This window comes from Hypomesus nipponensis, chromosome 22 (genome assembly GCF_054491055.1).
Source record: "Hypomesus nipponensis isolate SF chromosome 22, ASM5449105v1, whole genome shotgun sequence".
Lineage (NCBI taxonomy): Eukaryota > Metazoa > Chordata > Actinopteri > Osmeriformes > Osmeridae > Hypomesus > Hypomesus nipponensis.
The window spans coordinates 3750856-3776535 of NC_140382.1; the positions used below are offsets into that span (position 1 = coordinate 3750856).

General features: G+C 46.4%; 1 protein-coding gene across 1 annotated transcript in view; it reads right to left on the reverse strand.

Annotated features, from left to right (window-relative positions):
- Window positions 1–350: 350 nt before the first annotated feature.
- LOC146236027 (carboxyl-terminal PDZ ligand of neuronal nitric oxide synthase protein) overlaps window positions 351–25680 on the reverse strand; it is a 36348-nt gene continuing 11018 nt past the window's right edge. The window contains exons 3-11 of the mRNA XM_084687395.1: window positions 18487–18579; window positions 18252–18310; window positions 16719–16827; window positions 16154–16295; window positions 15890–16041; window positions 13448–13609; window positions 12120–12324; window positions 10802–11129; window positions 351–2765 (exon numbers count right to left, since the gene is read on the reverse strand). Of these exons, the coding sequence (XP_084543521.1) occupies window positions 2204–2765; window positions 10802–11129; window positions 12120–12324; window positions 13448–13609; window positions 15890–16041; window positions 16154–16295; window positions 16719–16827; window positions 18252–18310; window positions 18487–18579 (1812 nt within the window). The 3' untranslated portion in view covers window positions 351–2203. The remainder of the gene's footprint in view (window positions 2766–10801; window positions 11130–12119; window positions 12325–13447; window positions 13610–15889; window positions 16042–16153; window positions 16296–16718; window positions 16828–18251; window positions 18311–18486; window positions 18580–25680) is intronic.

Genomic DNA, 25680 nt, shown 5'->3' on the forward strand with positions numbered 1-25680 from the left:
TTTGGGGACCGTCGGAAATATTAATAATTATCACGTGTCTAAATAAATAAATATTAGTTAATTCCCAGGAATTAGAAAACATACATTACGCACTTACTTTCATTTTCTAAGTGTTACACAACGGCATGCTGTAAGTTCGCATATACCCGTGCACTGCTTGGTATCATTGTTCCCGGATCAAGTGCGGCATATATTCCAGTGCAGTTTATTCTCTAATTTACAAACACAAAGCTCCCATTCTGGTGGGGTGCGGTTTATAGAACATGCAGCCTATTTTCCGAAAAATACGGTAGGTGGGCGTACTCAGAAAAATCCAGAGATACAGAATCAAAAACTCAGGAGAAAGCATGCCTTGTTCACCTACAACTTTATTAAACTCTTTCTGTAATTCATCCCAGTATTATTGCTGTGTGTCTCATCACCATCTGTTATGTGCTGTTAAGGAAAGCTGCTCTCTCCTTACTGCAGTGACTTCCTCCTTCAACTGCATTTCTAATGAACCAATCAATGGTAAACACTTGTAGCATGCCACCTCTCCTCTCGCAACACTCCCACTCTCCTTACCCTCCTTGATTATCATCTTCACCTCCTTTCTTCCTTTGTTTTTTCTCTGGTCTACAGAGCCACTTTCTGGTTTATAATGTATTTTCTTACAGTGCAAGAAGACACATACACGCACAATGAATGTGCATAAACGTGATGTCCCACGGCCTTTCTCTAGTAGGGTTGACACACTTCTTTCTTTCTTTCTCTCACACACTCACTCACTCTACCACCTTCCAAATAAACAAACATACTCCATCTCACTCTCACCCGAGAGCCTAGTCTGGTAGCTGGCTACGATAACGGCAGAATCTTAAGGGTCCTTAACGGTGGCTTGTCTTCTCTCCTCAGCCTGCCATCATCCTCATCGCCTTATCTTCTCTCTCTGTTATATGCTGCAACTGGGTTGCTCTCTCTCCTTTACAAACCTGAGGTCTTTACATAATTCAACTCCTCCCCGTCACGGATGCAATTGAAAGCATCTATGTTCTTGCCCTTTCAAGTACAAATACTGTCATTAAAGGATGTGTGATGTCATTTATAGGTTATCATTGTTCTGGCTGCTGGACAAAGACTGGATTTCTGATTGCATGTATACCATCTCCAGTTTAACCTCAACCTCTTGTACTGATCTGGACAAGGAGCTCTCCATCTTTTCAAATATGCTTGAAAACTACAGTACTTAACTCACCAACATGGACTCCCCCTCGTACTCCTCATTTGTTTATTTGAAGCCAAGGAGCTGTGTCATCATTTCGAATACCCTTAATCGTGGCAATGCTTATCTCCAAAGATGAAACACACCCGAACAGTACTGTGCTATGCTAACCATAGGACAAAGTTAACCAAGTCTTGTTACTCGTTAAATCACTGCATGTTACACATATGTAGTCAACTTTTCTGACTTGGTTGTGCACACGTATACACGTCCATTCACTCACACCATACTGTGCATGCCAATACACAAAAGCTCACAGCAAAGTTCAGGTAAGCTCAGTCATGTTTTTGTCTCTTCCCCTTTCCTTTCTTTCACATCCTGTTTCCAGTCTTTATGCTATTGTTCTTCTGATGGCCATCACAAGAAAGAGCAGCTTCCTCAACAGCAAAGCGCAATCATACACCCACCCAACTACTCCCACAACATACTGACAATGCGCTCGATTGATATACCTTGTCAATGTGTGTGCGTCATGTAAAATAACATCAGTCACTAACTAGCAAAAATAATGTAGTGAACTCTCCTTGACACCTGGCTACATAAACAGTGCAAGACCTGCTACATTGTATCTCCGTCTGACCTACTTCCACTACTGAAAAACACCAGATCATTCTTCTCTATATAAAAATACTATGATTTTTCTATATGTCAATAATTTATACAACGTATTATTTTTTCGGATTTCCGGTGAATGTGAGCATGTACTTTCAGTGTAAATATGTCTCGTGTGTGGCTCGTGGACGGAGTAAGTTCAGCAAATGTCCTGAAATCTCATAGTGCACCTGGGGCCTTACAAACTATATTATTGCTTCTCAGAGCTATCAACGCTCATATGGAGCTGATTGTAAAGTGTAATGTGTATCATGTGTTTTGCAATGGGCTGAGTCTTCAGAGGCCAAGATTAAAGCCTGGGGCTGTGGTACGCTCCCCGGCCTGCTGTTTCTAGCTCCGCTGGGGGACGCTGGAGTCCTCGGGGCTGCTGTCCAGCAGCTCATCCTCGGAGAAGCTAATGTGGAGACAGGTTTCGTTGGCGGGGGAAGAGAAGGGCAGTGTGTGCTGATAGCTGTCAGAGTATGTGAGTGGGGTTGGGGGTACCGGGCCAAAGGAGGACAGGGGCGCCAGATCCCTCCCGTCCTCTAGGGGGCTACCACAACAGCTGGAGGCCGTCAGGAAGGTCCCGTGGTCTCCAAATAAGTCTTCGTCCTCGTCATGGAGGGGCGAGAGGAGAGACTTGGTGTCAGAGCGGACTCCAGAGTCCTCGCTAGTGGAGCACGAGCTGCTCTCTCCGCCCTCGCCGCCGTTGCTGAGGGAGTGGAAGTCGGCGGAAGACAGCGAGCACGGCGTCCCATCAGGAAACGATTGGCTGCTGCTCTGGCTGGGGGCCTCCACGGGTGTTGTCAGGGGCGTGGCTGTGACCTCCGACCCTGGAGAGAGGGTTCTGCTTGCTCGCTTCCTGTTCAGTGCTGGGGGTGGGGGGTCCAATTTGGGGATGATTTGAGTGAACCTGGCAACCAGACAGAAAGAAAATAAATCGAATTTCAATAACCTATAAAAACGGATTATACTGCACTCATACATTCAAATATCACTATGCAATGTACCTCACCAACCAAACATTCCTAAATATGTATCCTCTTTCTGGAATCAAATAACAAAATAATTCCTGTACTCAAATAATAAGGACAGGCACTCAACCGTATCAATGCAAAATGGAAGAAACCAGTGCATACTGGGGCTAGACAGTGCAGTGAGGGTCTTCATGTAAGTGTTTGAGAAGGTTCACTAAAGCTAGAAGCATCATGACCGTGAAGAAAATAAGCCTCTCCTCTAATTTCCACTTTTGAAATCCAATGCATTGTTAGGTAAGCCGTGTGTGTGTGAGAGAGTGTGCAAGAGAGAGCATTCTAACGTAGGTATGTGTTAGTGGATGTGTGTAAATGTGGGTGTGCAATGTTTTCATGGCTGCCTGGGTGCTTATCTTGGTCCCACAGCTCCCCTGTCGGGAGAGAAAGGGAAACGAAAGAAGGAGGAAAAGAAAGGGAGGGAAACGGAGAAGAGAGAGCTGCAGGCTTTCCCCGACTCCATCGACACCAACAACACACGTGCTATAAATAGCTGCAATGCAGTCTCCCTGCTTCTACCACACAAAGTCCATTACACACACACTCACACACATACATGGGATCCTCCCATGTGATTATTTGGTGAAGTCTAGCCTGTGGCTGGCCTGAGTCTGGTTGCTGTAACAAACTAAGCTGTAAATGGCTCCTAAATTAGGAAAGGAAGGCTGTGCCTTCCTGCCATACAATGTGGTTAGGTGCCATGATAGTGTGCTGTTGTAACTTAGTTGTATAGGTGACTGTATGTCTATGTGTGTGTATGTATGTATTCTTGAACCAGATAATAGTGTTTGGTTGTTTCCCTGCTTCTCTCAGCTCCAGTGTTATTTCCATACGTTTGAGTCAGCATTCCTGTCTTCTGTCACATAACTGACACCCCTTACTCTCTCCCTCTCCCCCCTTTTCTCTATCTCTCTAGTTATTCTACGCAACCAACCTATTGCCTTATTTCTTCCTCCCTTCATTCTGTCTTTCGCTTTCTCCCTGCCTCTCATCCTGTCCTCTCCATCTCTCTGTGTCAGTGCAGTCCCACCTGTTTCCCTCTCTTTCTCTATCACACCACCCTTCCCCCATCCTCCTCTCTGATTCATGACACGTCTTCATGGCATGGGGGGGGATATCGAGTGAGAGAGCAACACACACCACACACACATAGTAATTTAGTGAGGTGACAGTCATAAGTGTGGTCTGTAACTCTTGCCCTGAGGGTTCTACCCTGCCTGGGGGGAGAAAAGATTTAGCATGACTCAGCCATACAGAACACACATTACACTCAAACACACACCCTAGAGACAGCTGTTATGTAGACAGGTCCTCACTGGTACATAAATACACACAGCTTGCACAGACACACACACACACACACACAAACACACTCTATTATTCCCTTTGCATCCTTTTTTGCTTATCTGTATGTCCGTCCACCTGTCTGTCAGGCAGGCCCCCTAGAGTTTTGTTCAGCTCTGACTGCCTCCCTATAGAAACCTGGAATACCAGACTGATTGATTACCTGACTGCACAAAAGCCGAGAGAAAGATATATATATATATATATAGAGAGAGAGAGAGAATGGCTCGACTAGCTAGCAGGGTAATTTTCTAGATAATGGAACCACTTTGGCAGCAGTGCAAACATTCCACATCTTATTGAGCAGACACACACACACACACACACACACACACACACACACACACGCGCTACTGCTCACACACACACACAGACACATATCTCTGACATTTTTCATATATAGACATATTGTTAAATTTCAAGCAAAAACACACAAACAAACAACGTTTTCATCAATAATTACACACCAGATAAGACACCAGAGCAAAACTATCATCACACATAGTAAACGTGCACATTAGTGTTTTCAGAGTTGTGTCCCAGTCACACAAACACACACACAGACACGCACAAGCTCTGCCCTCATGCTTTCTCCACAGACATTGATCCAACATGCCACATAACTGAACTGTATACTCACATCCAGAGAGAGGTGGAGCAAAGGAGGAGGAGAGGAGGGTTGGAGAAGAGGAGGGTTGGAGAAGAGGAGGGGAGGAGAAGTGGGAATAGGTTGAGTGGGGATGGTCTGGCAGGTGCAGAGGAGAAAAAGAGCAGGGCAGAGGTAGATGAGAAGAAAGGTATGACAATGTTAGGGTGGATAGAAGGATAAGGGGATGGAGGGATGAGGGAGTGGTTAGAGAAGGAAGAGGAAAAGCAACAAAGGAGGGTCCTCGCACCTGTGGCGAGAAAAGGGAACAATCAGGCTAAAAGATGCGGTATTGGAACTTGTCTCTCTCTCTTTCTCACGCTCTCTCATCTCTCTTAAAGGTCCTCTTTCTCCCCCTCCTCCTAGTATCTCTCCCCTCTCTTTTTCTCTCTTTTATCATCCCCCTCTCTCTTTCACTCTCCCCTCTTTTACACCATAACTAGTCATTGTCTTCTCTCCCCTCTTTCTCTTCTGTCGGAAATGATTAGCTACACACTCAGGACCAGCCCATACGTCCCAGCGTCACCTGGAATATCTGACGCAGACGAAGACCCCATCAGTTTAGTGGATAAGGCTGAGGGAACTAAGGTCTGTCATAGCTGCGTGCATGAGGTCTTACGGCCACAAAACAACTGCCACTCAAAAACAACAACTTATCAACAAATCAATCTCAGGCCCAATCTCTCGACCCTCCACCGAGCAAACAAACAACACAGGCTCCACCGAGTTCTCTTTACTCAGAGACACAGGAAAGAGACAAGAGAGCAGAGAAATGGATCAATAGAAAATCCATTACAGTGGCTTAATCTGCAGCGTTTGATAATGTCTGGCAAGAGAGAATCCATCTCCTAATAGAGCCGGAGTCCGCCAGTGTCCGTCCGTCAGGCAAACGGACATAAACAAAGACAAAGGGTGATTCTGATACAATTGACAGACACAAACAAACAGACTCACTGATAGACAGACAGACGTTGCTGCATCCTGTTGTTCACATGAAGCTGCCTAATGTCACGTTAGGGAGGGAAGCAAATTTGAATAGTATGCAAATCTTGACTGGACAGGTGGCTCTGGATTGGGTATCTTGCTGGGTAACTGTTGCGATGAGGCCTGCCAGTCCACGATTAGGGGATTATATGTTGTTGGGGGTGGGGCTACCTCCTGTAGGGGTACAAGGTTCTGGAGCTCCGACCTGATGAGTTATCTACAGGTGGTCCCACAAAAACCCCATGTAGAGGTGTGAGACAACAGAAGATTAAGCAAAAGAGTACGTGTCTAGGTGGCTAACTGCTATGCTAATGATATTAAGTATTAAGCTATTCTGCCGCTATTAAACTATGGGTATAAAACCAAATTACCATCAATAAATACTACCAGGGATGTATAACTCCCCATTCATGCAGTGAGGTATATGTTTGTACAAATAATATAGAGTACAAATTCGGCTACAAGCACAACTGTGCATCTAAGTGGACAATAACTTCCTAAAAATCTGTTAAAACAAGTTTGACTTCCTGGACCTTCCTGGCATTTTTGGAAGCTCAGATAGAGGGCCTGTGAGAGAGGACTCCTCTCTAGAACCTGGTTCATTTGAGCAGTGGAACAGTGTGTAAATCCACTTGAAAACAGAACCCTGTAAAGTAATCTGAACAGCATCACTCTGTAGGGCTGTATTGGGAGAGACCCCTATGTCACTGGTCACTCAGACATTTGTCTGGGACAGTCATTCAATATAAATGTTACATGACATTCACACCTTTCAGCACACACCACTTGAGGGGTGGTCTCAACAGGTGAAGAGGAAGGTGAACTGAGGAAGACTGAAATTATCATAAAAGGTTGGGTTCAAATATATATATATAGTTGTAAACTGCTTTTAATGGCATGTTTGATATGCTTTTATTTCTTATTTTACGCATTACGTGTTAATATTGTTTTCAGTCGTGTATTTACACTTTACAGGTTTTGCACAATTTGTGCATGCAGCAGACCCAAATGTATCTGTATCTCCCAAAGGCGTCATGTTTAGCTGCTGCAGCCACGAAGCAAGCCGGTGATGGTCCAATTTGAATTTGTATGTGTTCTTGCATGCAATCATTCTTTCATATAGCCAATGTCCCTACTTTAGTATGCCGGTTGAGTGTATACTAGGAGAAGCTAAACCACTTCAAGTGTTTATTATACAAACTCTGGTGCGTTAGGTGACTAGTTTCATTTAATTATGACTGCCTTTGTTAATGATTTCTCTGAAGGTATGTTTTTGTCTTGATTTTTTTCATAATTATTACGTATTGATTATCTTACTATTTAGATAATAAACTATCATTTTGCATTTAAAGTTATGTGTTCTCCTCATAAGTATCTCTCACACACCTAGGCAGTGAAGCTATCTGGATTGATAAGGCTATTAACTGTTCATAAACATATTGAACTACGTCAACTTGAGGCCTCAAAGGATTGTCACCCATGTCAGAGATATATGTAATTGAGCATTTAGCGCTCAAGGTTACAGGTAAACGGTATACGCACCTTTCAAAGTGATCAGACCCTTCATTTCCCTGTCATTCCCTGCTCTCAAATCAAATTGTGTTCCAGTCGTGGGCAAGAAATGTCAAGCGTGGACTTGACAGGTTAGAAGAGAGAGATGCAGAGAGGCAGAGGGGGAGGAGGAGGAGGAGAGAGAGAGCGAGTAAAGCCTGACAGATAAAGGATTTTTAAGGCTGATACCGATACAAATATTTGGTGTTCCGATATTCCGATATATATCGGCCGATATTTATGTGTGTCTGTTGTAGTAGCACATTTATGGGAGTGTCAGACTGTAGGCAAGGCGCTAAGTGAACGTAGGTTTGAGTGAAAAGGCCCTTCTATGCCTATATCAGCTGGTATGTGTGTGTACGTGTGCTGTCTAGACCTTACAGTGAAGGACATAAGTGTGAAGTGTGTGAAATAAACCCTGAACGTTATGTGTGAGAAGATTCCTAGATGGTGCAGATAGTGATTTACCTGTGTTTGTGAACGTGGATGTGTGTGAGAGTGGGTTTTCCGTGTTTAGTTAGTGCTATTGAACTAAAGCAGTAGAATAAATATTTATTTACTGTGAGACAAGTACCAAAATTAGGCTCGAGAGAACGGAGGGGAGTTTGAGTGTCTGCGTGCGTGTGGGGGGGGGGGGGAGTGACAGGGGAGGTGTGTGTGTGTATGGGGAGCGGTGTCTGACAGAAGGGGTTGTGTGTTTGTGTGTGTGTAAGGGTGGTGGGGAGAGGTGGTGGAGTGGGGGCTGTGAAAACATAAAGGGCTACTCAGCCCGGGGATATTGATTGGCTTGGGAAATCTTGAAAAAAAACGAAGCAAAAGGAAGTGTTAAAATTTGCCTTCCGGCATGGGAGAGAGTGACAGGTGGTGGGTCATGGAAGAATTACTGTGTCAGGTATGGGGGGGGGGGGGGGGGGAGCTAGTGGAGGAGAGGTGGGGGGGCCAACTGTTATGACAAGATTTAACCTTTACTTTCTGTAAATTTGCCTGATACTGCTATTTGTCTGGTGTATGAAGGTGTGTGTGTATCTGTGCAGAGTCTGATCTGTGAAGTAATAATAAACTGTCCAGTTTCGCCCAGTTTCATTAGCAGAGCTGGGCGTCTGAAGGAGACCATGGGTATCAAAGGAACATTTCATTATTTACATAACCCAAGTCACTCCAAGAGGGGTGGGGTGGGGCAAGAGAGGAAAGACAGATGGAGAGAAGCGAGATAATAAACTGAGTAAAGAAAGGGTGATGGGAAAGGGTGATGAGAAAGGGAGACAACATTGTTTGGACAGTGAAACTCATAAACCTGGTAGTCTGGTCATCTTTTTTGAGAAACGGTTTAGAAAGAGATGATGAAGGCAGGAACAAAGATGAAGAGAATGAAGAGTGAAGGATGAGTGACTAAGAGAGCGTTAAATAGCCAGACAGATAGACAGACAGACAAATGTACTGTACATACATACAGTATATATACAGTATCTATACATATAGATAAATAGATAATTTGTTGGGTAGATAGATGGACAGACAGAAGCAGAAACGTGTGTAAGAAAGCGAGGAAGAAGGGTAAAAAGGAGACCAAATCTCTGTTTACAAAGTGAGGAAAGATTGACATTCTACATTCAACTCTACTTTCCCTCTCCTCCCTCCTTCTCCCTTTGCGTCCTGCTCTACAGGCCTCTATACTCTACCACAACACCAGTCTTCTGCCCTCTACCCCCTAGTCACCTCCCCCTCTCTACTTCCACCCCTATTCTCCGCCTGTCTTATCCCCACGCCCCCGCTCACTCCTTTCCCAGCTGGGACTCATGTAAACCTGGAAACTCATGGTCAGACACTGCTTGAGGACTAACAACACAGTCTGAAGTTTACTCTCAGTCTATGCGTGTGGGTGTGTGTGTTTCCCCTGCATGACAATCAGGCCTTTATTTCAGCTTCATGTGTATGAGAGTATGGCTACAGATGTGAGCAGGGCAGCAGGGGGGGGTTAGTGGGACACAAGCTCCAGTCAACCACTAGTGTTGAGAGACTGCATGGAGGACACACACACACAGATACAATTAGACAATGTGTGTATTTACAGGTCCAACATCCAATCAGAACTCTTCACTTCCCACAGCATGTTTGGTAATCAGCTTTACCCCACATTTACATTTAGTCATTTAGCAGACGCTCTTATGCAGTAACATTTACAGTAACATTCTCCCCAAGGCAAGTAGGGTGAAGAGCCTTGGCGAAGGACACAACATCATTTGGCACAGCCGGGAATCAAACTGGCATCCTTCTGATTAATAGCCGACTCCTTAACCGCTCAGCCACCTGAGCCCATCTTTACCACTCACTGCCTAAAGAGAGTTATGCGTCTATGGCTTTGAGTCATTCTAAAAAGAGAGAGTAAGGGAGAGTGTGTGTGTGAGAGAGAAAGACAGTGAGAAAGTGAGAGCCAGAGAAGGAGACAAAAACAAGTAGAGAACGATGAAGACCAAAAGAGAGGACTTGGCAGAACAGAGGGAAACCTGGAGGAAGGAGAAAGACAGGTCCATTGGCAGAATGGCGAGGGTTAATGTGCTCCAGGATGGAAAAGATAAGAGCAGATTAAAACCCCATTAAGAGCTAATTATACTGTTTGGCGCAGTATGGATACGCTTTGAGGAAGGGGATTTGTGCATGTATATGGGAGTAAGGTGAAACAGACAGAGGAGTGTGTTTGTGTCTGTCTCTAAAGAGAATGTAGCAAGATAAGGGTAGAGATGAAGCTCAAGGTGGCAGAGGGATTTGGACGAATGAAACCACAGGAACACATGGTCTAACTGTGTCTGTTGGCTGACTAGTTAGTTAGCTGATTAGTAATCCTTTTGTAACACCCTCATCTAAATTAGAGAGGAGTGTGTGAACTTGACACCCACACCCCTCCCGTCTTCCCCCACTTCTCTCACCCCTGTCTTCTCTCTCTCTCTCCTCCTAATCTCTCGATTAAAGTCACATATCCATTTATTCCGGGCTAGCTCTGCTGACTAGGCCTTTTCTCTCCTCAGAAGATGAGAGGGGGAAAGAGAGAGAAAATGAGAAAGGGGGTTGGGGATAGTGAGAGAGGGTGACAGAGAAAGCGAGACAGTCAGAGAGAGAAAGCGAGACAGCTACACAGACGTACGGTCAGAGAGAAAGGAAAAAAAACTAGAAGTAGAGGGAGAGTTCTATCCACATGCCCACTAGCTGGGAGAGAGGGACAGTTCTGGCTCAAAGTCGCTGTAGTCGAGAAACATTCATTGGTGAAATGGCCTGTTTCTGTCTCTTGGTCTCGGACATAGTGTACAGTGTCTGACAGGGACAGTCAGCCAGCAACCGCCATCACAGTCAACTCCTATATTGCTATACACAGCAGCAGGTTCAGCCTGGGTCTCTTACCGTTCATCCAAAGCTCCAGAGTTACGTGATTCAAACCGGACCACCTCATTGGAGGTCACTTCTGAGCTACCCTGGCTCCCAGCTCTCCCATTGGCTGGTCTGATGAGGGCATCCCCACCCCCGTTCTGAATGGCAGTTGGTTTGGTCCCATTCTCCAGGTTGAGGAGGTTGAGGTAGGACTCGGCACCATCCATCTGGAGAGGGGTGTTTCTGAACATGCCTGCGGGGGTGGAGGTGATTGGCTGGTCCGAGTTGTAGTGGTTCTTAAGGTTCAGGGACAAAGATCTGGTTGACGTGGTAACAGAGCTCCATGGTGACTCCTGGCCATCTATAGTAAACAAAGAAAAGTGTCGTAAATAAATTTTGGTACAATTTAACAGGACGAAAAAGATAACTGGAAAACACATACAAATATCTCACCAATCACACACACACACACAAACACGCAGACACACACAAACTCTCGAAGTCAGCATGTTTTCTAATCCTTATTTCTTATTTTCCTGCGTCAGTTCATCTCTCTTCTCTAGCTCCTCATCCCCCTCTCCCTCTCACTTCATCCTTTCGTTCTTTCTCCCCCCTCACATCCCTCCCTCTCTCATGCTCACCATCCCACCCTCTCATCTTGTCTTCATCCCAATTGCTCTCCCTCCCCTTGCTTTCTCTTTCCCCAACTGGGGGGGAGGGGGGTTAGAGACAGCAGCTGCCAGTGAGTGGACCATGTCTTACATTATCTGGGAGAGCATCCTGTGGAACCAGACCTAACCCGATTAAAGTTGGCATTAAACACACACCCGTCCACACACACAAGCATCCACACACTACACTAAGCCAGCAACAGCATATGTAGGTTGCTGCGTGTGTGCATGCTGGACAGTACCAGTTCATCTTGTGGGGCAGAGTCAGTGTGATCTAATTTGTTGTTGACAGTTTTCAGAGCGTTGTGTACACAGCAGCAGTGTGTACTGTGGGTGTGGTCCCCTCTGGTCATCAAACTGGCAAAAAACAGTCTGATTTCTTACTACTGGCCGGCTAGATATCATCATGGAGTCTGGCTGCTTCCTAAACTCAGAAAAAAACCTACACCGGTCTCTAAGGCCAAGCACAAACGAAAATCTGTTTAATGCTTTTGTATGTGTTCAGGTGTTTGAAATAGCTCTCCAGGAACACGGTTGGAGTGTAAACCTAGAAGAGGGCCAAAGGGTCAAAGACAGAGTCGAAGAATTGCCTACTATTCACTTGGCCATTATTCCTTTTGAATTACAACACCTGGAGCTCCAGTACGTATTTGGTGTATTACATATTTTGAGTGTCTTACTCTGTGACTGAGTGTGCCCACGCTCCCCCTGCTCCAGGCCCTGGGTCTGTCTGGGTTCCGGGGTCTCCAGCTCTTTGAGCTGCTGGACCAGCAGGGCCAGGTGCTGGAGCAGGTCCCGGTTCTGGAGCAGCAGCTGGTGGACCCGGGCCTGGGCCTCCATACGGGCTGCCGTCTCCGCAGCCATCTGATCCTTCAGGAGCTGTACCTGATGGGGGAGAGAGGAGGGGTCAGAGACGGGGCCTGCTGGAGAAGGGAGCTGGATTCAATGTATCATTGGGGTGTGTGTGTGTTACGTAGATATAGGCAATCCATCGTTCAGAGACATAAACTATTTTATGAGTCTGGTAGTTCTGTTTGTTTATATGTCAGGGTGAGTTCTCCTGGATGAAGATAGAATTCCATTTGCTATTACAGGCTACAGTCTCCCCTCTCCCTCTCCCTCAGAGACCTCAAGACTCCACAAGGGGAAAATCTAATTGAATGCTTCGAATTCCGTTGCTTGGATCCACCTGAAATTGAAAATAATGAGGGGGCCCAGTTTGTTTGTGTATGTAACTAACTGAGTGAGCAAGAACATTATTTTCTGGGCAACGCGGTCGCTACGGAAATTATATGCTAAACACAAAAATGCGTTTGTGTTGACGCATGCAGGACCAATTTTACTGTGACAATAGCAGGCTTGATTTAGTCGTTCTCCAGTGCACTGGGATATGCCCTTACTAAGCTCTCACTGCGCGTGTGGGAGTCCATCACACCATTTCTGTGCAGACAGTGGCCCCTAGTGGTCATGCACAAAGTTGCACGTTGGCAGACAGGCGCTGGACTGAGGCTCGATGGGGTGTGCGGGACTCTGCATGTGTGGCGGACCTCTTTCACATAAAACACAGCATGCTACACTGTTTTTATGCTACGACTGAGTGTGTGGGTGGGTGGAAAGGTAGCAACACGCAGCGTCTGTGTGTGAGTCTCAGTGAATAATGTCTCATGTGAGTCAGATGGCTGAGCTGTTAGGGAATCGGGCTAGTAATCAGAAGTTTGCAGGTTCGATTCCCGTCCGTGTCAAATGACGATGTGTCCTTGGGCAAGGCACTTCACCCTACTTGCCTCGGGGGGAATGTCCTTGTACTTACTGTAAGTCGCTCTGGATAAGAGCATCTGCTAAATGTAAATGCAGAGTGACTCTCACTGGGGTGGACATCTGGACCAAACTACTACTAACAGATGGGCTGGGTGACCCTCAACTGAGGTTTTGTGTGCATGTGTGCACGGGCGCACATTTACAAAGTTGTGAGTTTGGTGTCAGTCTTGCTTGTATTTGTGTGTCTTACCTGGGCCACAGCCACCTGTGTGTGTTGCTGCTGTTGCTGGAGCTGCTGCTGGAGCAGCTGGAGGTAGTGCTGGGCGGCACGTGGGGCGAGGGACGGAGCGCCGGGGCTTCTGGGAGAGAGGCCCTGGGACGTCAACGTGTACAGGGAGCCGCTCTCAAAGTCCTGGGGACATGGAAACACGGAAATCAAAAACGAGACAAAGCTGGAATGTGGACGTGAACGTGGCCCGCTGGGTTCTTTCTGTGTAATGGGCTGTTGCCAGTGTGTCGGAGAAAGAGAGGGAGGAAGAGAGAATGTGTGCATATTTGTGTGTGAGAGAGAACCTGACTGTTCAAAAGTGTGTGTACGCGTGAGTGTGTCATGAACGAGTTGCCATGGACGGCATTGTCACCGTGACTGTGGTGAAGGTCATGGTCTGTCTACCAGACAGCCAGAGAGAGAGAGAAGGAGATCCTAACAGAGAAGTAGATGTGAATCTCTTTCTCTCCTTTTTTCAATCTCTCTCCTACCGATGCTCCCTGTGTCTCATCCCTTTTCTTCCCTCCATCTTTTTTTCCTTCCATCGACATACTGTATGTTTTGCAAAGAGAAGAGGAGAGGAGGAGAGAGGAGTGGAGGCGAGGAGATCCCAGCTGCTTTCATTTACCAGTCTGGGTTTTTGAATGTGCCTGTGTTGGTGTGTCTGTGCTTGACTGTGTGTATCTGTGTTTGTCTTTGTGTTTCCACAGGCAGTTATGTGAGTTCTACAGGCAGCTGAGTATGATTGCGGGAGAGGCAGGCATCTTTTCTCAAGCAGCTTTTCTCTCTTTTCTTCTCCTCTCGTCCGTGGGGGAAGAATTGAGTGTGTGGGCATGTGTATGCATGTCTACAGGGATCTCATGACAATCCTAGCGTTCAGAGCAAGATGAGTTTACGGAGTGTGTATGTGTGTGTATCAGGGCCACTTAGAGGGAGAGAGATTAGTGCTCTGTGTGAGAAGGGTTTAGGAAAGGATGAAGAGCCTGTGTTTCTGGAACAACCCTGGTGATGTGAATGTGTAATGACTAACTAGCAACATACCACCACTGGAGGGAGCTCTAACAATACACTAACATAGTTTCCTTTTACTAGGAAACACTAAGGTAATAAGAGATTTTTTTTACGAAAGGCTGTGGTACAAATTTCAATTAGAATATAACATAATATTTACAGCAATAGATAAACAACCTGTGTGGAAACCGTTTTTTAATTTTTATTTTATATATATATATATATATCTTACAATATTTGACAGAGACTATATTGATAATGTTTGCTACTATCGCCATGGTGCCATGTGCCATAGTCTTAAGAGAAAGTATATATTTTGGTCATCTTTGTGTGCAGAGGTGCAACAAAGTGCTCAATGTTACTTGACATCTTTTGACATTTTCCCAAGTGTCCTTCTTCAGGAACTAATTTGCTGTGTCATTGCCAAAAGGGTACAATCAGTACTTGGTGCAAGGTGGGTTTCTCCCACACTGTGTCATAATGACATGAGGAAATCCTACTTCCCCTGTCTCTCTTTCTATTATTTCATCTTCAGTCCCTCCATCTCTAACTCTCTGCCATGATCAAGCTATCTTTTTCTCCTCCTTTCCCTCTCTATCCCATCTTGATCACAATCTCAATATTCCTTCCTTTTTCTCTTTCTGTCTATACACCTCCATTGGTTCCTTTCTCTCTGTCCCTCCATTCACTTTTTATCAGTATGGAACAGATGTTTAGGTTGACTCAGCTGGATTACTGAGGCTTCTCTCCAAAATCAAAGAAAGCATTCACATTTTTTTGTGTGGATTATGTGGCCCCCCCTTCATAGCCCCGAGGAACGTTCTGGTTCTCCCTCCATGTTCCTCCTCCTCTGATCCCTCTTCTCTCCTTGAGGAACAGATCCTGGCCCCTTATTTGGCCGTTGAGTGGGAATGTTCTAGACGGGGTAATGCTTCTCCAGAACCTGACTGACACGGGAGTGCAGAGGAAAGTACCACGGGACCGGACTGACACAATGTACCCTTTCTCTCTCCCTCTTGGTCACTCCTCCTTCTGTCTGTCCATATCTTATCCTCCCCTCTCCTACCTTCTCTCCCTCTGTCTCTTCATTTCATCTCAGACGTTCGACACTGACTCCGTAGGGAGGCTTGTGGGGGAGAGTGTGTCAGCAGAACACAGTGTGTCAGCAGACAGAGGCAGAAGAGCAGAAACAGAACAGAAGAGCGCTCATGTAACAGTTTCAGCACGGACACTGCTATCATCGCACTGGCCAGCTGCTAATGTGAATTATAGAACAGAACGTTCCCTGCTATCGTCGCTGAGCCATCATAGATAAAGTGTGTTTGTATGTGTGTTAGCTGTGAATGCCTGCACGTGAGGGAGTGCACGCGTGCGCTTGTGTGCACGTCTTTGTGTGCGCGAGTGAGGCCTCACCCTGATGGTTTGTCCAGGTTTGACCACATTCAGTTCTGCCAGGCTCTGGAGGATCTCGTTGACCGCTTGCTCACACAGCGCCCCTCCTGCCGGGGGCTCCGCCGCCACCACGGCCCCCTCCTCTTCACGCTCAGCTCCTGTCAGCTGACCACCTGGGAGAAGGGGCACGCACACACACGCAGCATTACAATGTAAAACCTTGACTCATGTAAATAGTGCCTCTGTGTGTTTGTAGACAGTGTTGGTCCAGTGTTGGTCGCTCACCCTCCGTGGCAGTCTCCTCTGTGGACTTGTCGCTCTCTCCGTCTGCTTGTCCATTGTCGTCCTGCTGGGCGTACTGCAGACTTATCTTGTGACACACCTCGAACGCTTGGCCGACCGTCCTCACTATACGCATGGCCTGAGTCTGAGAGACAGAGAGAGAGATGTGAATTTCAAGATAAATGGAGATAGAGATAAAGAACCGGAATGGAGACAGAGACAAAGAGAGAGAGAGAGAGAGAGAGAGAGAGAGAGAGAGAGAGAGAGAGAGAGAGAGAGAGAGAGACAGAGAGAGAGAGAGAGAAAGGAAGAAGAAGAAGATGAAATAGAGACAGAAAAGTAGAGGTGAGTGCCAAAAATAAGAGTGCTACATTTTCATCCCATTTGCCTCTGTTAGACACTCGACAGCAAAATGACACTGACATAGACAAAGACTCAGCCAGAGGTAATTATCTGAGGTTGTGGTAGGGACATACAGTACAGAGATAAAACCGAGAGAGAGAGAAATAAAGACTGAGTTCCGGTCTTTGGCGTAAAGCATGACGTAGGTAGGTGGGTGTCCTCTCACTTTCTTCTTGGATTTGAAGACGTTGCACCTGAACGAGTTGCTGGAACCGTCTCTGGCGATGTAGCTGAATATCTTCAGGTCCTGGGAATCGTGCGATACGTAAAAAATCCTAGGAAAAAAACACATCACCCATGTCGGTTGAAATGAGCTTACAGGAATTCACTTTCAAATGAACCTGACAGATACCTAATATGTACACTGTCTTGTATATTCTGGAGATCAAAGGGAGAGTGTGTGTGGTTTGTATACCACCTCTCTGGTGGCTGTCATCCTAAATCATTCAGTGTCTATCAAGACTTCCGTAGCAGATAGGAGGGGGGAAGCTTAGGCAGACTTCCTATGCCTCTGTAGATAAGCGTTTGTTTCATTTATGGGCAAACACGTCGATGCTGCTTTGCTATACTGTGACATGGCCAATTAAAAGTTCCAGGGTGACATTGCTGGCACACATTTTTCTCTGTCAACATTCTCTTGCTTCCGGGCTTAGTGGTAGAGCATTAGTTATGGTCTTAAGTCCAGACCAGCTACGAGATTAGGCAGGATCCGCAAACAGAATATTAACAATCGTTCTGCTGCTTCTGTCCTGGTCACTGTACCCTATAGGACACATAAGACTCTGGCTCCAGGCCAGAACCAGCCAGCCAGGACTGATGCAGGGCTATAAACCATGTCCTGCAGGATCCCGGTGGCACTATTCGGAGCCTAGCACTACCACCAACGCTGGGAGAGGAATGCTGCAGGCTGGTTTCAGTACATCTCTGGTCCAGACCCCCCGCCACAACGTGATGTGTGGCTCAGCCAAATGAGATCCACCCACAGAGACATGCGTTCATCCCATAACATATCTCATTCCCTCACCATTACACACCAGCTGCCTGTCCTCTCTGCAGCACATTAGCTAGTCAATAAACTAGATGGTCAAATAATACTAATACAAATACTGTAAGCTCTATTAAAAGTACAATAGGTCACACAGACACACTGGACGTCGTCCAGCGGCCCGAGCACCAGTCAAGAGACGTCCCTCAACACTCTCACATGCAGCACACGCGACACATGAATAGTTCATGGTGTCCCCTACAGTAGGTAAGTGTGAGTACGCTTAGCACATACTGTACATCAAGGCCCACTAGCTGAGCGTAAGAGAGGGACTTGGGTTCATAAAAGCATCAGGGTCATTCCCCAAGGCTCCTTTTAAGGGTGTCCTCGCTACAGGAGCTGTGGCTACTTGGCCGTATACTAGTCTGTTCTTGGTGGTTTGAATGGACATGGTCATGATAAAGTTGTAGTCCTTGATGGATCTGCTGCACTTACTATTCATATTCAGATAAAAGTGCCAGCTGAGTGAATACATGTAAACAAAGTCTTAACGAGAGGTTGTGATTGGGGAGACTTCAGTCTAGACAGGAGACGTTTAGTTCCCGTCAATGGCCATGTCAAATTCCTAAAGCAGAACCCCAGAAGGTGAGCCTTACTCCTTCAGGTTCCTCTGTACAGCTGGGTGAGGTCAGAGGTCAGAGGATGTAGGTATACCTGTAGATGGGGTCCTGCATCACCAGCATCTTGCTCTCGTCCCAGGTCCACTCTTTCCTCTTGGGGGGGATCAGGGGAAGGGAGGGCAGAGGGACATACTGTATCAATCACAGCACATAGACAGACCTGTAAATATATGGTTTTCTTTTTTGCAAACCGAGACAAATATGAGATCGTGAGCTTATTGACTGATAATGATGCAATCACGTGTCCCCTCCCTTTGGTCTGGTCTTACCTTCTGTTTCTTCCTGAGAACCACCTTGACTCCGTCCACCGACACGATGATGCTGACCTTCTTCTTCTTGATGTTCTTGGCCTTGAACTCATACTGAGGATTACAAACACGCACAACCCACGGTAACACAAGGTGGATATGACATTTTAATCAAATCTCAGTGTTCAAGACAACTTGAAAAATGCACTTTACAAAACTGCACCCACCCCCTCAAGTACATGTGCACACATTATTGACCCAATTGCATTTTGGTGGCATAATATTTAGTCATCTTCCTACCCCTCACACACCCACACACCCACACCCACCCACACACAAACACACCCACACCCACACACACACACACACATACACACATACACACACACACACACCACCCACACACATCCCCTGCCCACCTCACTCCAGTTTTCCCCCTGTACTTTGCTGCCACCTCATTGCACAGATGAATAGATCACGATAACCCTAACATAAAGCCAAAGTGGAATCAATATGGCCACCATTGGGACCATCAGGTTCTCGCCGTCGGTATATTAGCTGAAGCGAAAGGCTAATGTTAGCGTTGTCCTTTGGGACGGTTGATTCCCCTTCCCTGATACACACAGTGGTTCAGGGGCATCCGCCAGCCCAGAGACATCCTCTCATCTCCACGGGCAGTGATGAGTCATCTGTCTCTATAGTGAGGGAAGGTTGGTGCAGGGGGGTCTATCATTAAAGCACACCACCTAGTCCTCTGAATTTTCCACACACTCATGCTCCTCGACACACACACAAACCCACAGCCACATACACACTCACACAAACACACACACACAGGCGGCTCCTGTATATTTCAGAGAGGTAAAAGAACAATGAAGAAGGAGCCAGAATAAAAGTCATCTCAGTCTCGTTCACTGAATCGGACATGGCAGCTGTGTGTGAGTGCACAGTGACTAACACCCGACCTCCTTGCCTGTGTGTGACGTGTGTGTGTGTGGTTGTGTGAGCATGTGTGTGTGTGCTGGAGGTACTAATATGCCCGTTACGTCTTCTCCGCTCAGCATCACTCTGCTCCTCCTCACTTAAACATGAACCCCGGTCCAGCGACGGCTCCCACCCTGCCTACCACTCCAGACCACCAGGCCTCACACACTCATGTAGAACATGGACTATCTGGGCTGTGTTACCTGACCGGCTGGGAGAGGAGAGATGCAGAGCCGGGAGCAAGGAACAGATATTAAACAACCACTTCCTTCATTTGTTGACCTTCTGGAGTGGCATGGACTAATTGGCAAGCTAGCTTTTCTGGGCCTGCCTGTGTATTAGGAGTGTGAAAGCATGAACCAATATGCTTAGAAAACATAAACAACCTATTCTCTGTGTGTGTGTGTCTGCTCACCAGCTGTGGTGATTAAAGATTGAGAGTCTAATTACCCTGCCCAGAGTCCTCAGAGGGTTGATTATAGCAATGCAGAGAGAGACAGAGACAGAGAGAAGAGAGAGCAAGAGAGAAAGAAAGAGATAAATAAAGATAGAAATAGAGGGGGAGGGAGGGAGAAAGTAAAGAAGGGAGACAAGAAGGGAGAACGTCGAGCAAAATAATATAGTACTGGATTTCAACAACGTCCTCAACATCTGAAAACCAAACAGCGCTGCACACACCCACACACTTCCTAGACACAAGCAAATAGTAAAGCACACCACTTTCACTCCAGTTTAAGTGTGTCAAAATAACGTGAAAAAGGCAAACATTAGTCTTGTATTATTCACATTTTATGTTGGCATGGCGATGCAAGAAAAAAGTGTTTTGTAACTTCATCCAAGTATGAAAATTTTATATTTTCTTTGCTTAAGTGCAAATGTGTTTTGAAATATTCAGACTTTAATGCACCTACATTGTTCTCCTTTCTCTCAGAAATACCGGAAAGCAAGCAATTAAAAGTTCTCACGGCATACCCCACCACTAAACTTCAAGATAGCAGGTACCAAAACTCTCTATGTGGCAAAGAAAAAGTGGAAAAGGCTGAGATATTTCTGTAACATTTTGGTCTTCAGAGAGAGAGACTCCACTGCAATAGAATCATAAACAATGACCGACCGGACGTGCTCTGCAACCCTAACCCTGCTCTGCAGCCATACTTTACATACTGTCATATCCAGCAGCTTTTAACAGAAAACATCCATCTAACATTACTGCAGCGAACTGGCATTATTCTTTGTGTCAGCAAATTCCGTACTCCTCCCACTAAAGTCGATGCATAGGCGAGGGCAAGACAGTGGGAAATTTTCACTCGGGTCTGGCACATGCACAACTTAATTGAACGTTAAGTTACGTAACGTATCTGGCTGGGCCTGAGGGTCTAAAACCTACCCGTCTCTGCCGAACCGCCACAGAGATCCCAGTCAGCATTTTACAATGTAATCTATTAGAACAGCGATCGTCTGGCGAATAGTGATGATAGAGCGCTAAGTGGAACAGGGACCGGTGAAAAGCAAGCTGGCTCCAGGTTCTTAACGCTGCCTCAGCTACAGGCTAACCCATGTAATGCTGATGTGCTTAACCCGCAACTGTGCACAACGATTTTGAGTTATGAGGCTGCTCTACTCTATGAACTGTCCTTGTTTTACTATTCTTGATGTGACTTCTGGTCCCCACAAGAATAGTTAACCCAGCCCATACACACACATTCTGAGTGACTGGCAGACAGACGTTTCTATTTCAAAGCGAAAATGTTTGTCAGGCTTTGACAGACAAACATCTTGACATCTAGTTGCAGCAGACGGGTGCCTCATTGAATTTACAATGGTATTATCAGAACAGGCTTCTTTTACTCAGAGATATGCCACAGCCTGTTTGGCCGTGGCACTTGGGGAAGACGTTCTCTCCCTGCCGGGCAAAAAAGAAACAACCAGAGAAGTGTGTCGCCTGCCGTCGAATTCACCACACTCAAAAAAGGAACGATAGATAAACGAACAGATGCCAAGGCATGAGAGTAAGAGTCAATCCACCATGAACTTGTGCTTAAAAGGCCTCCTTGTCCCACATCTTGGTGTCATCTCATGGAGTCAATACTTCTGGAGGACTCGGAGAAGTGTCCGCTCATCCTGAAATGGTCGTTTGTCTCCCCCTTGTGCGTTATTCAAAATCATGACTTTGACAGTCTGAACATCTAGGCTGTTCAGGTGGCCTCCAATCCCCCTCCCCTGCCACCCCCCTCGAGAACAGAAACACACTTTTACCCCCCCATCCCAACCCCAACACACACAGATATGAACACACAGCCTCATCAGTGGGAACCCCCCCCCCCCCTCCCATGTCCTTGAGTGGGCAAACCAGTAACATCTGAAGGACTTCAAAACCACAGAACTTCAAGACCCCCCCCCCCCCCCCTTCTCAGGGCAACTAGTCCGTCGGTGTCAGAGACATAGAGGGCCGTTTCACAAGTGCAACACTGGGTCCACAGATGGAAACACACCGATTCACCGTAATCAATCACCAACGTTTCCCCAGAAAAATACCCACATTCTTTGCTCAACCAAAACTCGACTGAGCACCTCTGAAAATTGACTAATCTAAATTAGAAACGTAATTTTCTTTCTATAAATGTCACAATGTTCTTCATTAAACCATTTTGTGAGATGTTAACAACATTTTTCAACCCAGCGCGTGTTAGCATGCATTAGCGAAGTAGGCCAACGTACGGTTTTCAAGTGGTATGCCTACATCATGTTCAAAGTTGTACTATGGAATGTAAACCGTTGTTGGCCGAGTGTGCATTCAACATGTTTTGAGTCACCTGGTACTTTGATGAAATGCTTCCATACCACAGATTTCTTTGCCATTTTTTCTAAAAGATTCATAACACCAACTGTAGACAAAGTATGGTAGAGTTTGTAGTTTGGCTAACAGCTACAATTGTGTTCATGTGCCATGTGCAAAAAAAAAAAAAACGCAGATTAATGAAAGGGAAAACAGTAACACGCTTAAAAAATATATACATATATTTTTAGAGTTGCTTTATTTGTCTTAAATAATATAATCTACAATTTCTGTAGAACATTTCTTTAATTCAGCAATGGTGTCACAGGCGGGAATCTCACACTGCCATACGGCTGCTCGACAAAAGCCTCTTTTTCGCCGACCAAGAGCACATCGACTGAGTGGGGACAGCCCTAGTTACCAGTCAACTGTCCCTCAATGACAAGGTAGCCTAACAGGAGCCAATCCATTGATCGAAGATGAGATTGAAATGAATTTTATGTTGGCTAGAAACAGAAAGAGGAGGGTGGTAGGGGTTCCCAATCTTGTTTTCAAAGAAAATGCCATGAAAAGGGGTGGATCTCAATTTTGCAACCAAAAAAAAGACGGAATGACCGACTGAGAAACTATAGACTTCCCAGCAGCCCTTTGGGGGTGTGTAGGGTGGGGGGCTCAAGAGCCAACGGAATGCAGAGGGCATTGTGGGTGACTGTCGTGGCTCTGGGCCCCACACAGGGCCTCACAATGAGCCCTATAGATAGTATCCCGGCAACCGTCCTCAATACAATTCTGGAGTTGAGGGGGGGATTTTTCTTTTTCCCTCAAAATAGATGTTTTTGGGAGATACACAATGAGACGTCCTGTTCAGCTGGTGCACCGAGCTGAGAAACGCAGCAGCTGGCTGACAGACTGGCATTTCAACCTGAAAAGAAACTCCACTGTGTGGACGGGGTACAACCGTTGAAGGCTGACACGGAAACAACAGAAATTCCCTCAAACTGAACGGTGGCTGTTTCACTCTGTTAGTATCCTGTATCTCTCGGTTAGCCTTGGACATGGCCAAACGGTGACTTGAACCGTTTTTTTCTGTTACGAAATGACCTCCCCGAAGAGAAACTGCTCTCTCACACTCTCTCTCTCTTTTCTCTCTCTCTCTCTCTCTCTCTCTCTCTCTCTCTCTCCCACTCTCTCTTGTCTCTCAACAGATGTAAAGAGAATCAGAGCTCTCGCCTTCCGACAGCAGGGGACAGTCTATGAGTGAGCAGTTACACAGGCGGTCGTTATGACAACAACCTTGACCCACATCAAAAGTGTGTTTGTGTGTGTGTGAGAGAGAGAGAGCGTAAGTGAGAAAGTTTGTGTGTGTTTGAGTGTGTAGGACTGCGCAAGTGTGTGTGTGTGCGATTGACTTCCGCCTGAGTGCAGATATTATTGATTGGGCTCCCGGGCTCCACTCTTGGCAGCACACAGAGGCTGTCTGGCACTGGCTGGTAGGATAGACAGAGAGAAAGAGAGAGCAAACCAGAGAGACAGCATTAGTGGGTTGTCAGATCTAACGGACCTCTCTCCTAATGTAGGTTACAGCAGGGTTACACGCAAAGGAGCACTCCAGGGAGGAGCTGTGTGTGTGTGTAGGCAGGGGGAGGCATCGTTCGAGGCTTACCCTTTGCTGTGGTACAACAGTAGTGCTGAGATAAGGGGAAATGGCCAACCAGAAAAGAACACCCCTGTAAAGCTGTAAGCCACTCTTAGACCAGGACATGTCTGATTATATTAGTGTTCTTTGCAGTCTGGCACAACTGTGGTGTGTGCCACTGCTTGGTTGATTCTTGCAGTGTGTGTGTGTATGTGTGTGCTATTTCCATGCGAGCTGGGACTTGAGTGCCTTTCTGAGAAGAATGGCAAAGACAGTCCCAGGGCTATAATGGCAGGTACTCTCATACAGACAGACACATTCACACAAGCACCAATAAATGTTAGTCAGCAAATTACCAGAGATACACAGAGAGGGGTTTAAACAAAGCTTAAGGTTCCCGGACAACAGGAGTCCAGAAGGGGAGAAGATGGAAATTGTGGGCTTGTGTCCATAAAAGGCTGATGTCTAGCCTGGACTGGCCTGGCAAGGCATGGTCTGGTATGGCCTGACAAAGGGACTATGATGGTAATAGGATTACTAGGAAGAATCCTACTGGATCAGAGGCCACAACCCCCCTGCACTCTAGACAGTAAAACAACACATGCATACGCACACACGTACACACACGTACACACACACACACACACACACAGCAACATGCAGGGTTTACCCCAAACATGTAGGTGGAGGCGCCTTTAGTCGGCTGCAGTAGATTTGGGATCGGGGGCGCCATCTGTCCTAACAGCATGTCCTCCGAAGGACGGCGTATTAGCCGAGAGAGAGTCTTAGTTTGGGGACAACAATAGGACTGATGCCCCAGCTCACATACTCCGGCAGCTACACCCTTCAGGTCAACAGTGGATTCAACTGCATTGGAGCACTGCCAAGAGGCAAAGATGGAGGCAGATGTGAACACATTCATATCAGACGTGTGTGTGCATGAGTCAGGCAGCCACGGTCCGACAACGTGGAAATTAGAGCTGATTTACATCATGAGATGGCAGAAGCTCTGCTATAGGTGGGAGATAGGACATAGAAGACAGAAGACTTGAGAGAGCAGATAGGGGATAAAATAGAATACGGAATAGGAGATAGGGGACAGAGAACAGGAGATAGGGGACAGGGGACAGAACAGGAGATAGGAGATAGGGGACAGAACAGGAGATAGGAGATAGGGGACAGAACAGGAGATAGAGGACAGAACAGGAGATAGGAGATAGGGGACAGAACAGGAGATAGGAGATAGGGGACAGAACAGGAGATAGGGGACAGAACAGGAGATAGGAGATAGGGGACAGAACAGGAGATAGGAGATAGGGGACAGAACAGGAGATAGGGGACAGAACAGGAGATAGAGGACAGAACAGGAGATAGGAGATAGGGGACAGAACAGGAGATAGGGGACAGAACAGGAGATAGAGGACAGAACAGGAGATAGAGGACAGAACAGGAGATAGGAGATAGGGGACAGAACAGGAGATAGAGGACAGAACAGGAGATAGAGGACAGAACAGGAGATAGGAGATAGGGGACAGAACAGGAGATAGAGGACAGAACAGGAGATAGAGGACAGAACAGGAGATAGGAGATAGGGGACAGAACAGGAGATAGGGGACAGAACAGGAGATAGAGGATAGGGGACAGAAGAAGAGAAGGGAGATGGGAGGCTAGCCTTTTATGCTAAGTGTGTTTGTACATCTGATCTGGACGCCAGAGAGAGAGAGAGAGAGAGAGACATCTAGAGAGAGAGAGAGAGAAAGAGAGAGTTCCAGAGATCTCTGTGACCAGAGCAAATCAGTCTATGATCTCACAGTGGAGG